Source organism: Pelodiscus sinensis, chromosome 4 (genome assembly GCF_052426305.1).
Source record: "Pelodiscus sinensis isolate ZL-2025 chromosome 4, ASM5242630v1, whole genome shotgun sequence".
NCBI classification, from domain to species: domain Eukaryota; kingdom Metazoa; phylum Chordata; order Testudines; family Trionychidae; genus Pelodiscus; species Pelodiscus sinensis.
In genome coordinates, this window is record NC_143055.1 from 61,439,620 (window position 1) to 61,452,467 (window position 12,848).

At 41.6% G+C, this 12,848-nt stretch overlaps 1 protein-coding gene across 20 annotated transcripts in view; it reads right to left on the minus strand.

Moving 5' to 3' along the window:
- Positions 1–320: 320 nt before the first annotated feature.
- Positions 321–12,848, minus strand: part of TENM3 (teneurin transmembrane protein 3) — a 2,279,325-nt gene continuing 2,266,797 nt past the window's right edge. For all 20 annotated transcript variants that reach the window (XM_075930245.2, XM_075930244.2, XM_075930249.2 and 17 more), the window contains 3 exons: positions 10,995–12,606; positions 7,912–8,042; positions 321–3,854 (listed from right to left, as the gene is read on the minus strand). In XM_075930245.2, coding sequence (XP_075786360.1) covers positions 3,099–3,854; positions 7,912–8,042; positions 10,995–12,606 — 2,499 coding nt within the window. In that variant the 3' untranslated portion in view covers positions 321–3,098. The remainder of the gene's footprint in view (positions 3,855–7,911; positions 8,043–10,994; positions 12,607–12,848) is intronic.

The following is a 12,848-nucleotide window of genomic DNA, read 5'->3' on the forward strand; positions in this document are numbered from 1 at the left end:
TGTTCAGGAAGGCAGGAGAACAGTGCCTAAGCAAACAGGGAGAGTGAATTGTGTCTCCCCTCCCTCTTTCTTATTTATAGAACAGTTAACTTTGTGAGGTTTCTTTAAAGTAGGCCACTAGTAAAGTCCCATGGAGCAATTTGCTGAACTAGCAGATGGGCCATTGGATGGAAGAACAAAGATAGTATTGTGTCACAGATAAATCAATATCAGTACAACTGGATCAGGTTGCACCCTTGGGTATAAACAGAAAAGCAATAACACACTTGTAATGTCTGACAAACGTCTAAAAAACAAATATAAACACACACACACACACACACATTGGGTTGGCTTTTATTGGAAAGCCTAAATGCAATCTATAGTCATCAATTTGTGGAAAATTCAGGACACATATAAAGTTCAGAAGGCAAATTAAAAGACCAATACAAATCAGACAAAATTTACATCTCAAAATATCATGAAAGCATTTTGACTGGCTTTGCCTAAAATACTTTGAATCTCATTTTCTTTTCTGTAAGCTACTTCTTTTAATTATACATTTTTCTTTTAAAAATGGTCTTTTGCTTACATATTCCCCAAGGTCACTGTTTCCTGCAGGAGCATGTCCAGATCACAAGTCTTTTTACCAAGAAATAGGCTCATTATACTTACTAACAAGGCCACTAATTGGCTTGATTTGACTTTATCTAGAATGATCACCAACAGATACTATAAATTTGTTATTTATTGGTGCCCAAACAAAGGAGAAGGAACTAGTACACGTCAAGTAGAAGGTATATTTCAATTCTGACATGTTATACAAGCTTTTCATACTGAAACAGAACAGAAACATTTGATATAATTAAGAATATGAGCCTATTTCAACAGAAAACATTTGCAGTATGCTAGAGAGAGTGCTGTGAAAGAGCCACCCAACAGAACTGCAAACACTTTACATTTTAGATTAAAACTGTAAAATGCTAAACCATACCACTCCTTTGGGGCCAGGCATATGATAGTTTCTAAATTGAGGGTCCTCAGGACTTCAAGGGTAAAAAATACTGTATTAACTAATCTGTGCTTTCAATCTAATAAAAGAGCAGAATTCATCAAAAGTGTAATTAGTTCTGTAGTTAGTTTGAATCTCTCCCAGCCAATCTGTTTATCAAACAATCCTGCTGTGCAATTTAGAGTACATAATACTATAGAATCTCAGTATACAAAGCAGTTAGAAAACTATTTTTCTTACATCCACATGAACCGTTCATATTTAAGACATTCATTTGCTATGCTTTGACATTATCATGTATAGATAGAAATACTGTGTATAGTTTAGTTTAATGAAAATAAAAAAACCCTCAATTTTGTCTTGTCTTTTAAAAATACTTCTTTTGTGTGGCTGAATTTGGTGCTCAAAGAGCTGAGACTGGCCTGAGCCAAGAAATGGCACACAGCTAGGTAAGTGCTGTGCAAGCTTCCTACCTGGGACTGTGACCACAGTGCTGTCCTGCAACCAACTCAATGGATCTTTATTGGGAGCACAGCATGCCATGTTGTGTGGTGGTTTGGGGATATGACTAGGCACTAGGATATTCATCCCCTCTCAGCTCCCAGTTCCTGTTCAGTTTTTCATAGTGACAGGGTTTGACTTGGAAGCCCAAGGCCAGGGCACTAACCCACTGAATGGCTTACCCTTCTAAAGAGCAACTTTGTAGCATCTGAACATTGCTAGCTTTCCTCTTCCTTAAAATTATACACTTAAAACAGCTGTATTATACAGAAGACAAAGTTGACATAAATTGGATGAGACTACATCATATCATCTTCTACATACATTTGCCAAGCACCTGAGACACTATTCTCTCCATCGCGGAACGTAGCTTCTAAGCCCACATAAGAAAAGCAAACAACAGAAACCCCACTTGTTATGAATAAATGTCCATTTATTACATTAGGGCTGGGAGAAGGCAAGGAAAACCCAACCTATTAAAGTCTTCCATCATAATAAACAAGCCTTATTTGGTTACTGTGCCTTCTAGCAGTGACTGATGAAGCTGCCCTGGCTTGGGCGACAGGAAAGGGAGTTGTTGTCTGATTAGCCAGCCACTTGGGAATGCTCCATCCTATCAGCAAAGTGATAGAAAGATGCACAGTTTTAAACCTAATACAAAAATATTAACACTTCTGGACATTAGTCATACATTGTTATATCTCTACAATATAATCCTTTATACTGTACAGCTATAACATAACAAAGGTGCAATTCTTTTTAAAAAAATCACACACAGCACATGTTTTTATCATTTTATTTTTAAGTATAAACTTTTTTAAACACTTTACATAAATTAACTCCTCTGAGACTAATATTTGATGTACAGTAAATTGTAATTCATATAAAAATCCATAAACAACTTGTCTCACATAATTTACAAAAAAAATCAGGGTTTCCTTTGCTTATCAGTGACAAGGATTCTATTTGCCATTTCCCCCCACCCCCCGAGGCAAACCATGTTAGCATTGTAAAATCCATTATTAAATTCACATGGTAGCATAAGTCATTGTGCCAATGTCCTTTTAGAAAGCAGCACAATTTAAAGCAGTTGGGTTGTCTATAAACAAGAACGTCTGCCCCACATTTTAAAATGAACAGAGCTATATACCACATCCTATGCAGAGAGAGAGAGAAAGAAAGAAAGAGAGAGAGAGACTACTTCTTGTAAGCAAAGGTCAACAATTCGGTACTATTTGGAAACACTGTATAGATCTGTATCTTAGTTACAGTGCTCAGAGGAACAGACAGCCTGTTGCAAAATCTTTAGGCCTTTTTTAATACTTTTCAGTCCAACTTGAGTGCAGCGATATGCATATGTAAACATATTCTTTAAAGCAGATCACCTTTAAGGTCATTCAGAAAAAAAAGTTTTGTTTTTAGCAGTATCATTCTTCTGGAAGGCTCTCTTTTCTTTGTAGAGTCTATTCAGATTGTGCTACAGCAAAATCTGAGAAAAGGTATAAGTTTAGGCTCAAGTAGTTATGCAGCAAAACAGTTTTGTCTTCCTTTCAGAAGACACTGGTACACAGTCAGTCTCTTTGGCAGCCTCAGCTAAGCCAGTGTGTTACCTCTTTCCTATCTCACTTTGTCTAAGGAACTGTATATTGTTAGCGCTGTCTGCTAATTCAGGGTATTGCTCCACAGAGAGTACATAGTACCCATCATATCCTTGTACCTTTCCAGCACTTAGCAGCTGCCTCTTTTCCCCTTCGGTCCATAACCTGGCACCTTCCTCTCCATCTCTTACTCTTTGTTGTTCTCTGGCCCAGGCATTGGACAGGGCTCTTTGCCTAGCCTGCTCCAATATTCGTGCCTTCTCCTCATCGAGCGTCATGCCATAGCGTACGTGAAGAGCTAACGCACCATACTGCATCTCAACATCGGCAAACCTACGAGTCCTGCCATTCACTACTGTGGTGGACTGGGAAACGGTTACATTGATGCCATTTTCCAGGGCTTTGCGCCCACTTGTCAGCCTCAAGGTGCCAAGATCGCTCTCTGGGGAGGTGGTTTTGATGAAATAGTGAGTGTCCTTCCCCTCAATGGTGAAATGCAAGTTCTCCAGGTAGTAGGCACTGTTCAGAACAGCGGCCACTTTTATGCAGTCCTCATTTGCAATGTTGAGCACATTAGTCAGCACTTTCCCTTGATTGACAGCGAGCATAACCCCTTTCCCGATCAGAGACTTCACTGTTGCAAACCACAGCCACGACTTTTCTCCACTGGATTTGGGTCTGCTGATTTGAACTTCTGCCATTTTTCCCAGGGACAGGAAAGCCTTCGCCTGCCTTGCCACTTGTTGTTGCACTCCAGAAATTGGCTGGAAATGAGAAGAGACAGAAGTTTTAAAAACCATCTGTAGCCCCTACATGCCAAACAGTCAGGCTTTCTTGGCATATTTCCCATGGACGACAATGGGAGATGCCACAATTGACAGTGCCAAGGAATTAATTGAATCTACATGCTGCTAGTTCCGCTGAGTCACAAAGGCTAGTTCAATAATCCCTCGTGTTTTTCTAATTTTGGCTCCTTGAGGAAAAGCCCACGGAAAACCCTTTAACGTCAAAGGCTACTGAATGAGTTAGTTACACAGCCAGGGCCTTTGTATTAAAATACGAAAGGCCAGTTTCAATGCTAAGCATATACAGTACTAACAAATTAATCCCGAGAACATCTCTTGAATGTAGCATTATCCCCATTTTTCAGATGAAGAATGGAGGCAGAAAGTTTCACCAATAGGCTCAGTGCCACAGAAGGCAACTGGCAATAACCTCTCCGACTCCTGACTCTCAGTTCTGTATGCACATTGCTAGAACGCCCCCTTTCTCTGCAGATAAAAATTCTTATTTTTGGCAGGAGGTGGAGGAATTGCTAGTTCCAGACAGTGGGTTCCTGTCCCAGCCATCTCTCCTTAGGTCTCCCACATGATGAAAGGGATGAGCGGAGAGAATAGCCCAGCACCTGCAGTGATACATGGTCATCAGTTTATATTTGCTAGTAGGCTTATACCTGTCGCTGTAAGGCTGTAACTATGCCCCCCCTTTTGTAAAATGCAAAAGGTGACAATTGTCTGCTAAGATTGTCATTCAGAGTTTTCAGAGGCTCCTAGCATCTCCTCCCAAAGCAAAGCTAGTATCTGTTCTCTATTTTAAGAGAGAGCAAACTCTCAGGCAGTATCAGGTCTATGATTATGCCGCTTCATGGCCAGGAGATGTCTCACAGCTCACTGCAGGTGGTGGGATGGGGAGAGCAGGATCAGGAACGTCTCCAAAATTGGAGATTAAGAGGGAGGAAATAGGGAGAGAGTGAAGGGAAGCAGGCCCTGGAGGAAAATGTACCTGGTGGAGGGGTCCAGTGTGGGTACTGATAGCCTTTCTCCAAAGTACTGTGACTGCTGGGGAAAGCAGAGTTGGAAGGGCCACGGTCTGTTGGCTTGTGTGGACTCTGGTCTCCCCTGCAGCACTCAGGCATTCAACCTCTGAAGCAACCCAGGGGGAGCTGTGAGCTACATTTAACTCTTCTGCCATGGCATCTTTTCTGAGCATGGGAATGCCTTCCTCCCACCTCCATGAATGGGGACAGGGGATGTTGAGGCACAGTAATCATAATTACTGTCTTGCCAGCACTTGTCTGCTCAGCTGTGACAACGTGAGGTTCCCAGGTTCAAAAAAATCTAACCCCATCCAATGCTGGGCAATGACTGGTGAGGCTTGGGAATAAATGCTGATAAATATGGCTTTTAGCTGGCAGTGCTCAATTCAAAATGATACAAAGGGGACTCAGAAATGCACCCTGCAGCCTCCCCAGTAAGGCTACGTGAGTACACAAATCGGATGCTCAAGTACCTTTAAAGGGGCCAAGAATATTTTTAAGCACCTTTCCCCAAGCTTGAGCTCTCCCTAATTGCTAGATGGATAACTCCAACTCCCTCCTCACATTCCCATATCTTTTCACCCTGCCAGCATGGGAAAGGACCAGGGGAAGGAACATTCCCATCATTTGACTCTAAAAGCGGAAAATGCAAATTGCTTCGCCACCTTGTTTCAAATCTGCACAGCACAGACAGCGCTCTGGCTTCCGGCTATCCTGGGGAAGAAAGAAGGTGATGTGCTGGCCACATGTGGGAAACCCAGGTTGCCTGTGGCTCTTGTGTTAGTTCACCAGTCATGGTGAGAGCAGCTCGCCCAGACCCAACGTGTATATATGCTGTATTCAAGTCTGTTCACCCTCTGATTAGTTGTCATCTTCTTACTGAACAGTGAAAGCCATGCTGCTGCTTCTTCCAACATGAACCTCTAACCTTTGTCTGCTGCCTTCCTCCCATTCAAGCATAAAGTCTGATTCCCTACGTCACTGTACTGAGCACTGTGATTTGAAGGAAGTCCTGTGACCATACTGAATCCTTCCACCCTGAATTGGCATTTTCTTCCCTCAGCTCCGCTGTTCTTGCCTTTCCCTATATCTGTTCTCCACTCTCATGCCTCTCATCTTTTTTCTTTTCAAGCAGACCAGGCAGACCAGGGAGACGCGGAGCAAAGCCGCAGAGGATGCGGGCAGCGGGACTGCGGCACGTCTGGGCGGTCCCGCTGCCCGCGTCCTCGGAGGCTTTGCTCCGCATGTCCTTGGTCTGCTGCCCCCCCCCCCCCCAGCAGACCAGGGAGACGCGGAGCAGCTTTTCCCGCCCCGGAGGATGTGGACGGTGGGACCGTGGTGCGTCTGGGCGGTCCCGCTGCCCGCGTCCTCCGGGGCGAGAAAAGCCCCGTTCGTAACTGCGGATCCGACATAAGGCGGATCCGCGTAACTCAGGGACTGCCTGTATATCTTAATTTGAGTTTTGCCCTGAGTGTAGATATACCTTTACTGACCACTACTTAAAATTCTATATAATTATCTCTGAAATGAGAGATGGTTTTTTTGGGGGGCGGGGGGAATCATCATTCTGAGATTGCCCATTCTTAGTCTGCTTTCAACGGCAAATTTTGGGATTTTTGTGTGTGTTGCTTTTTGATCTCTGAATGGCTAGATTTATAAATGCCATTTTCTTAAATGGCAGATTTGGCTTTTTCAATTTTTTAGATTCTATTGCTTTTTTCTTTTGTCATTTAAAACTGTTACAGGTTTTCTGGTCTGCAGTTGATACTTTTTTTCCCCCACAGAATTTCTTAAGCACAGGGAGTTTTGATTCTATGTAATGTAATGGGTTTTACCTGAGGTAATTTCAGTTTCAATATTTTATCTTTACATATAAAACATGGTTAATATTAAAGAGAAGTAAAATTGTACTGGTGCCCAATATGCATAATTTATATTACCTATTCTTCTGTTTATTTCATAGTCTATTTTTTATTACCGTGTTCACTTTCTGCCTTTAAGCAGGGTGTTGGCATAAATTCACTCTCTAGAGTTTTCACTGGGAAACCTACAAGTCTTAAAAGGGTTGCAAAGTACTACAGGTGACCCCTGACTTACAACCCCCTGCATTTATGACCATTTTTTTCATGCGAGTTAACTCCTATAACGCCCCAATTTACATCCGCAGCTCGCATTTAAGATGGCATACGACGCAGATTCCATGCATCATCCCAAAATAGGAAATGCACTAGGTCAGTCAGACTCGCTTGTCTGCAGCTGCTGCTTGAAGTGCGCTCATCTTGGCACATCAGTCTTCACTTTTTCGTTATTTTTGTGCATTATTTGAACTATTTAGTTTAGTTTTCTGTAGTCAATTTTGGCATTTTTTGGGTATGAAATGGGTTTTCAGGAATGGAACTGACATTTATAACACTGCGCCTATGGGAAATAAGGGTTCGACTCACGACGGCTTGACTTACAACGGTTCTTCAGGAACCAAATAAGTCGTAAGAGCGGGGGTCGCCTGTATATTTGTTGATTATTTCTTTCCTACAGTCTTATCTGTTATTGAAAACAAATTCAGTCTTGTTTAAAATCATACCTAATTTAGCATAAGCACAAAAACGGCTGTAGAATTAGCCCCTGTAATTTACTAAATTCTTTGTAAAAATATTTAAGGCACAGAGATTTGCAATACATTGTTTATGTAAAAAACTGGCAAGCAGAACCTTGATGAATTATATAGTTCAATTAAGGCCCGCCGACTGGGGTGGGGGAAGGGAGACAAAGTGAGCAGTTGCCCGAACAGGGACATCTCTGGAAGAAGGGGGGGGATAAGTGCGCAGTGTGGAGGGCTGGCTGCCTGGTCACACCCCCTCTGCCAATGCCTTGCCCTTCTGGGGGTGTGGAGCTGGCCCTCTCCACCTTTCCCATGGTCCTGTGCAGGCTGCCAGCTCTCCTGGCTCAATTAGAATAGTTACTTCTATTCAACCCTGTCTCTGTCTTTGGTGTTTTTTGTTTCTTACTGGTATATCGTCCCACTGCTGACTCTTCACAAGTTCATATGAAGGCTCAGTTAAATCAAATTTGGGAACAGGGAAACCAGGTATAGCATTGTGCAGATGGAAGCCAAATGTCACCAGCCAGCTGTTAACATCTGTAAGAAAAATATACAAGAAAAAAATATTAAGAGTTTTCTATATATTGAAATATAATTTTTACCTTTTTAATCTAAAAATCATTCTTTTCAAAGCCACAGTAGCTACAATCTGGAACGCTCCAGAATTATTAAACATTCTTCTTGTGCTACTGGTACCTATAGCCTCTACAGCATGAAGATTTTATTCTACAACTCTATCTACTGGAACTAGCCTATGTACAAGTATCACTCAGACATCATATTTAAATTACAGTACTTGCAAGTTAAAGTACAGAAAGGACCTTTCTTGTTGCTGGATCAGAGAGGGACCGGGGGCTGGCCAGGAGTCCAACAGCCAGTAGCAGAGGCTGGAGAGCGTTGCTGGGGCTATTACCAGAGGCAGGGAGCACAACCAGCAGCTGAGGTAGGGGTTGGTGGCAGTGTCAGGGGGTGCAACCAGCAGCTCACGCTGGGGCTGGAGCAGTGCCGGGGAGCATAACCAATAGCTGGGGCTAGCAGCAGGACTGGAGGGCTTTGAGTGGGCCAGGGTTAGGAGTGCAACTGGGATGGGGGTCTGGTGGCTGGGAGGTTGGCAGCTGCCCCGGAGGAGAGCATGGAGGTCAACAGCAGGGGGCAAGGACTTATCTCCCCATGACCAGTCAGGTCTCTGGGGTGCCAGACCAGGGAGGTCCAACCTGTACTAATCTAATCTTAAAGGTGGCTATTTTTAAAGCATTATAGGCTCTCGTGTTTATCTACCAAATAAATATAGGAACACAAGGAAAAGATGTCTTTCTAATTGCTGGCCCTTCATAACACTGGCATTTCGCAGTCGAGTTCTTCTCATCTCCATAATTCATCACCAGTGATACAAGTACTGCAGGTCACACACATTGTTCTCAGTTATGCCTGGGCTATTGTCCCCTCAGTAACATTTGGGTGATCAATTGCCTTCCAAGAATGTAACTTAGTAGGCTGTTTTATTGCTGTAAAAGAAAAATCAGAATCTTACCCCCTCCTCTGAGATTTAGCTGGGTAAAGGGGAATACAAAGTTAAAACTGCACATATCCATCAGTAATACTATTGAAATCTATTCTCTGCAAGAGTTCCTATTCAGAGTAGCAATTAGCAACTACAATGGGAAAAGCCATTGTGCTTGTGGGATCTTTCTAGTAGTGCCAGTCTTTGTTGTCTGTTTGAAAGGTGGCTTCTACTCTGAAAGCAGTGCTGCAAAATGGAACCTCCTTAACGCAGCAGCTCCTCATTCATATATATATATTATTCAAAGATGTAGCTAATAAAGCCATAAACTTGGTTATTGTGCCCAGTGTAATAGTTTTAAAACAGAAACTATGTCTTGATTTAAAAAAAAAAAAAAGAAAGAAATCTAGGAGCCAGGTTAGGATGGAGAAACATTGATTAGGCAGAATAGGGGCATCTTGATCTGCTCATGTCAGAGCTGTATCTGGTCTGTGGATTTCTGTCTGACCACCATCTTTTCATAAAGACTACATTAAAAGAAGTTGGCAGAGTTGTGGATATGAAAAGCCAGAAGTTTTTCCAATGAAAGCAACCCAAAAATGGTGGTGGCAACAGAATATTTCAGAATGTCAATTTTTTTTTTGAAAACCTTCACTTTAAAATTATTAAGATGTTCTCAGGTATATAATAAACCCTAGCAAGCTGTGGATGAAATGCTGCCAGCTGGCATCAAGTCACCTAAACTACTCATAGGACCTATAACTTTATATGTACAGTTGGATACATATTATTCTATACAGTAAAACTTCAGAGCTACGAAAACGTCAGGAATGGAGGGTTTTCATAACTCTGAACAAAAAACCATTATGGTTGTTCTGTCAAAAGTTTACAACTAAATATTGACAACACAGCTGTGAAGAAACTTTAAAGAAGAAAAAAATGCTGCTTTCCTTTTTTAAAAAACAATTTACATTACTTGACACAGTACTGTACTGTATTCGCTTTTTCATTTGGTCTCTGCTGCTGCCTGATTGCATAGTTCTGGTTCTGAATGAATCATGTGGTTGATTGGTCAGTTTGTAATTCTTTTATTCATAACTCAGAAACTAGGTCTACACTATAGGTTTGCGTAGCTTTTCTGGATTGCTTTTCTGGAAGAGGCTTTTATTCAAGGTACACAGGGCTCCCCGAAACAGCACATTTGCTCTTGCACAAAAAGCAAAACAAAAAATAACACAGAAGAGCAAATGCGTTCCCTGGACGCAGAGGAGTTTTTCCGGGATACCATCAGCATCCTGGAAAACCCCTGCAATCTAGACGTACCCTGAGTTTCTACTGCAGATCAAAGATGTTGTTAGAAAAATGAAAACCAAATTTCAACTAATACTTTTGTGGCAAATGCATTTCTTTAAATGCCACAGTGAAAATTAGTGCCACAGAATTCCCTACAGTATTGCTAGGAGATGATTGCATGGGACTATACGGGCAGCCTTATCCCAGACAGCCTGTCAACACCTATTAACTAATCTGTGGGCACTGTTTGTTCAAATGATGGAAAATCACTTGTTTCCCTATTTTCTTCTCTGAGGAACACTCACACCTCCCTACTAAGTACAGATGAGCCTCCTTTAGTCTGACACAATCTAAATAAAAAAAAGGCACAGATAATCTTACTTAGCTCTAATATGGAAACACATGATGTATTCCAGTAACTCTGTATTTTCCAGGAACTTCTGTTGCTACACAGTGATGTGTCATTCTTCTTTATAATGGTGAAACAGACTGAAATACGCATTATCTATTTGTCTAGCAAAAGTTATGAACAATGACATTAATTTTTCTGTCATTTTCCCCGCCTTCAGTTCAGCTGACAGCACGATTAGTTTGTAACTCAGATGCTCAGACTTCAGGGTGATGAGTACATTATAACATCTTATATTTCTGAGTAGGTGGGAAATATTACTATAATTTAAAGAACCTTTATTTACCTGTGATATAATCCTTCACATCGTGTATTTTACTGGCTGGGTTGTTATTTCTAAACATGTAGAGATTAAAAGGAGCTGGATCCTTCCCAATTCTTTTCCAGATTTCAATGTCAGGCGTAGTCCAACGGCCTGCCAATATATCATAATCTCTTTCTCCAAAATGGACTAGCTTAGTCAGTGGGTCATATAAGCCTCCATGGAAGCCTATTACCAACTGGAAGTCAAGATTGGAGTCAAAATAAATCTCGCCATAAGCAGTGTACTGAATTTGTTTAAGCATTAGACCATTGCTACTAAAAACAGCCAGTGGTGTCCCAGTGTTGTCTGAGGCAATGTAAAACTCATCCCCACTGCTAATCTCCATGGCAAAAAGGTGCCCTTGCAGATCATAGTAAAGAGAAGTGATCTCGGAGCTTGAATGGTTATATACATGAGTTATCCTGGTGGGATAAGTAAGGTCTGCATAAAAAAACTGGAGGTGCTGTCCGAGGCTAGTTTTACTGGAAACCCGTCGTCCTAGTCCATCGTAACGGTATATCACTGTCCACCCGCTGCCTTTGCTGTAAACTCTAGTAAGAAGGCCCTTTGAGCTGTATTCAAAGATTTCAGTACCTCTCTGACGCAGGAACCCATCTTCATCTAATCGGTACTGAACATCACCTAGTCGCGTGATTCTGTCTCTCAGGTCATAACGAAGCGGTGTCAGACGGGCACTGTTACTTGGGTTGAGCAGATGGAGGTTGCCGTTCAAGTCATAGTTGTATCGCCACATGATTTTTTCATTTAGATACACTGTCTGGAGCTGACCATCAACATCGTATTCATAAGCATATTTGGTGGTATTGGCAAAAGGCCCAATTTTAATTTCTCTTTTAGTCACTCGTCCCATGTTATCATACTGAATTGTAATCCAGTACATTAGAGACCTAAAGATTTCATACTGAATTTCTTTGATGCGGCCATGTGCATCAAAGTGTTTTGTGTAAGTCATCACAGCTGTGGAAATTATCTGGTTAATATCATAATATATAACTCCAAATTTTCCAAACTGCTCAACTTTTCCAGAGATATCATCAAACTGGTAGAGATCAATAGGCAATGGGGTTTCATTGATGACACCTTGCATGCTAGTTACTCTGAAGCTATTGTCATAGCTGTAGTCAAATCGAGCATTTACCATTCCATCTTCACTAAAGCGGAAAATCTGCCTGTCAATCAACGGGCCGATTTGCCTGTATCTAATGGTGCAGATAAAACCATCACTCTGGAGGTTTACTGTTTTCAGAACACCTGCTGTCTCATCATAAGTAAAACTGACTCTTGTACTATCATACAAAATTTCTGAGAGCTTGGTCTGTCTTCGATATTTAAACAGGACTCTTCGGCTTGTACCCAAGAAAGCGGTTTGAAGGAGCTGTCCTTCTTCATTGTAGTCCATGATAACAGAGGCGTTACTTTCAGGGGGGTTATATATATTCCGGTAATAGCCAATGGAGCGAATAGTCTGCATAGTATGACGAGCAACACTGGGCATGGTGATGGCAGAAAGCCGATCCAACAGATCGTATTCAAAGATGTACTGCCGTTGGCTATGAAGTAAGAGGACCATTGACTGAAAAGCAAGAACAGATTTTTACCATGTGACAAATGGTGAATTAACACACAACTTTTTGACAACAAAAATGTAACAGTCCACTTGAGAAAATTATCACTTTTTAAAATCATGTTAGCCTTGACCTTACATGCTAACATTTCCCTGTTTAATTTACTTAGATACTTAATTGTAAGGGATTCTGTAATTAGTGGCTCCAGATTCATAATGTGCTACTTGTTATGACTGTGTCATTTTTTATT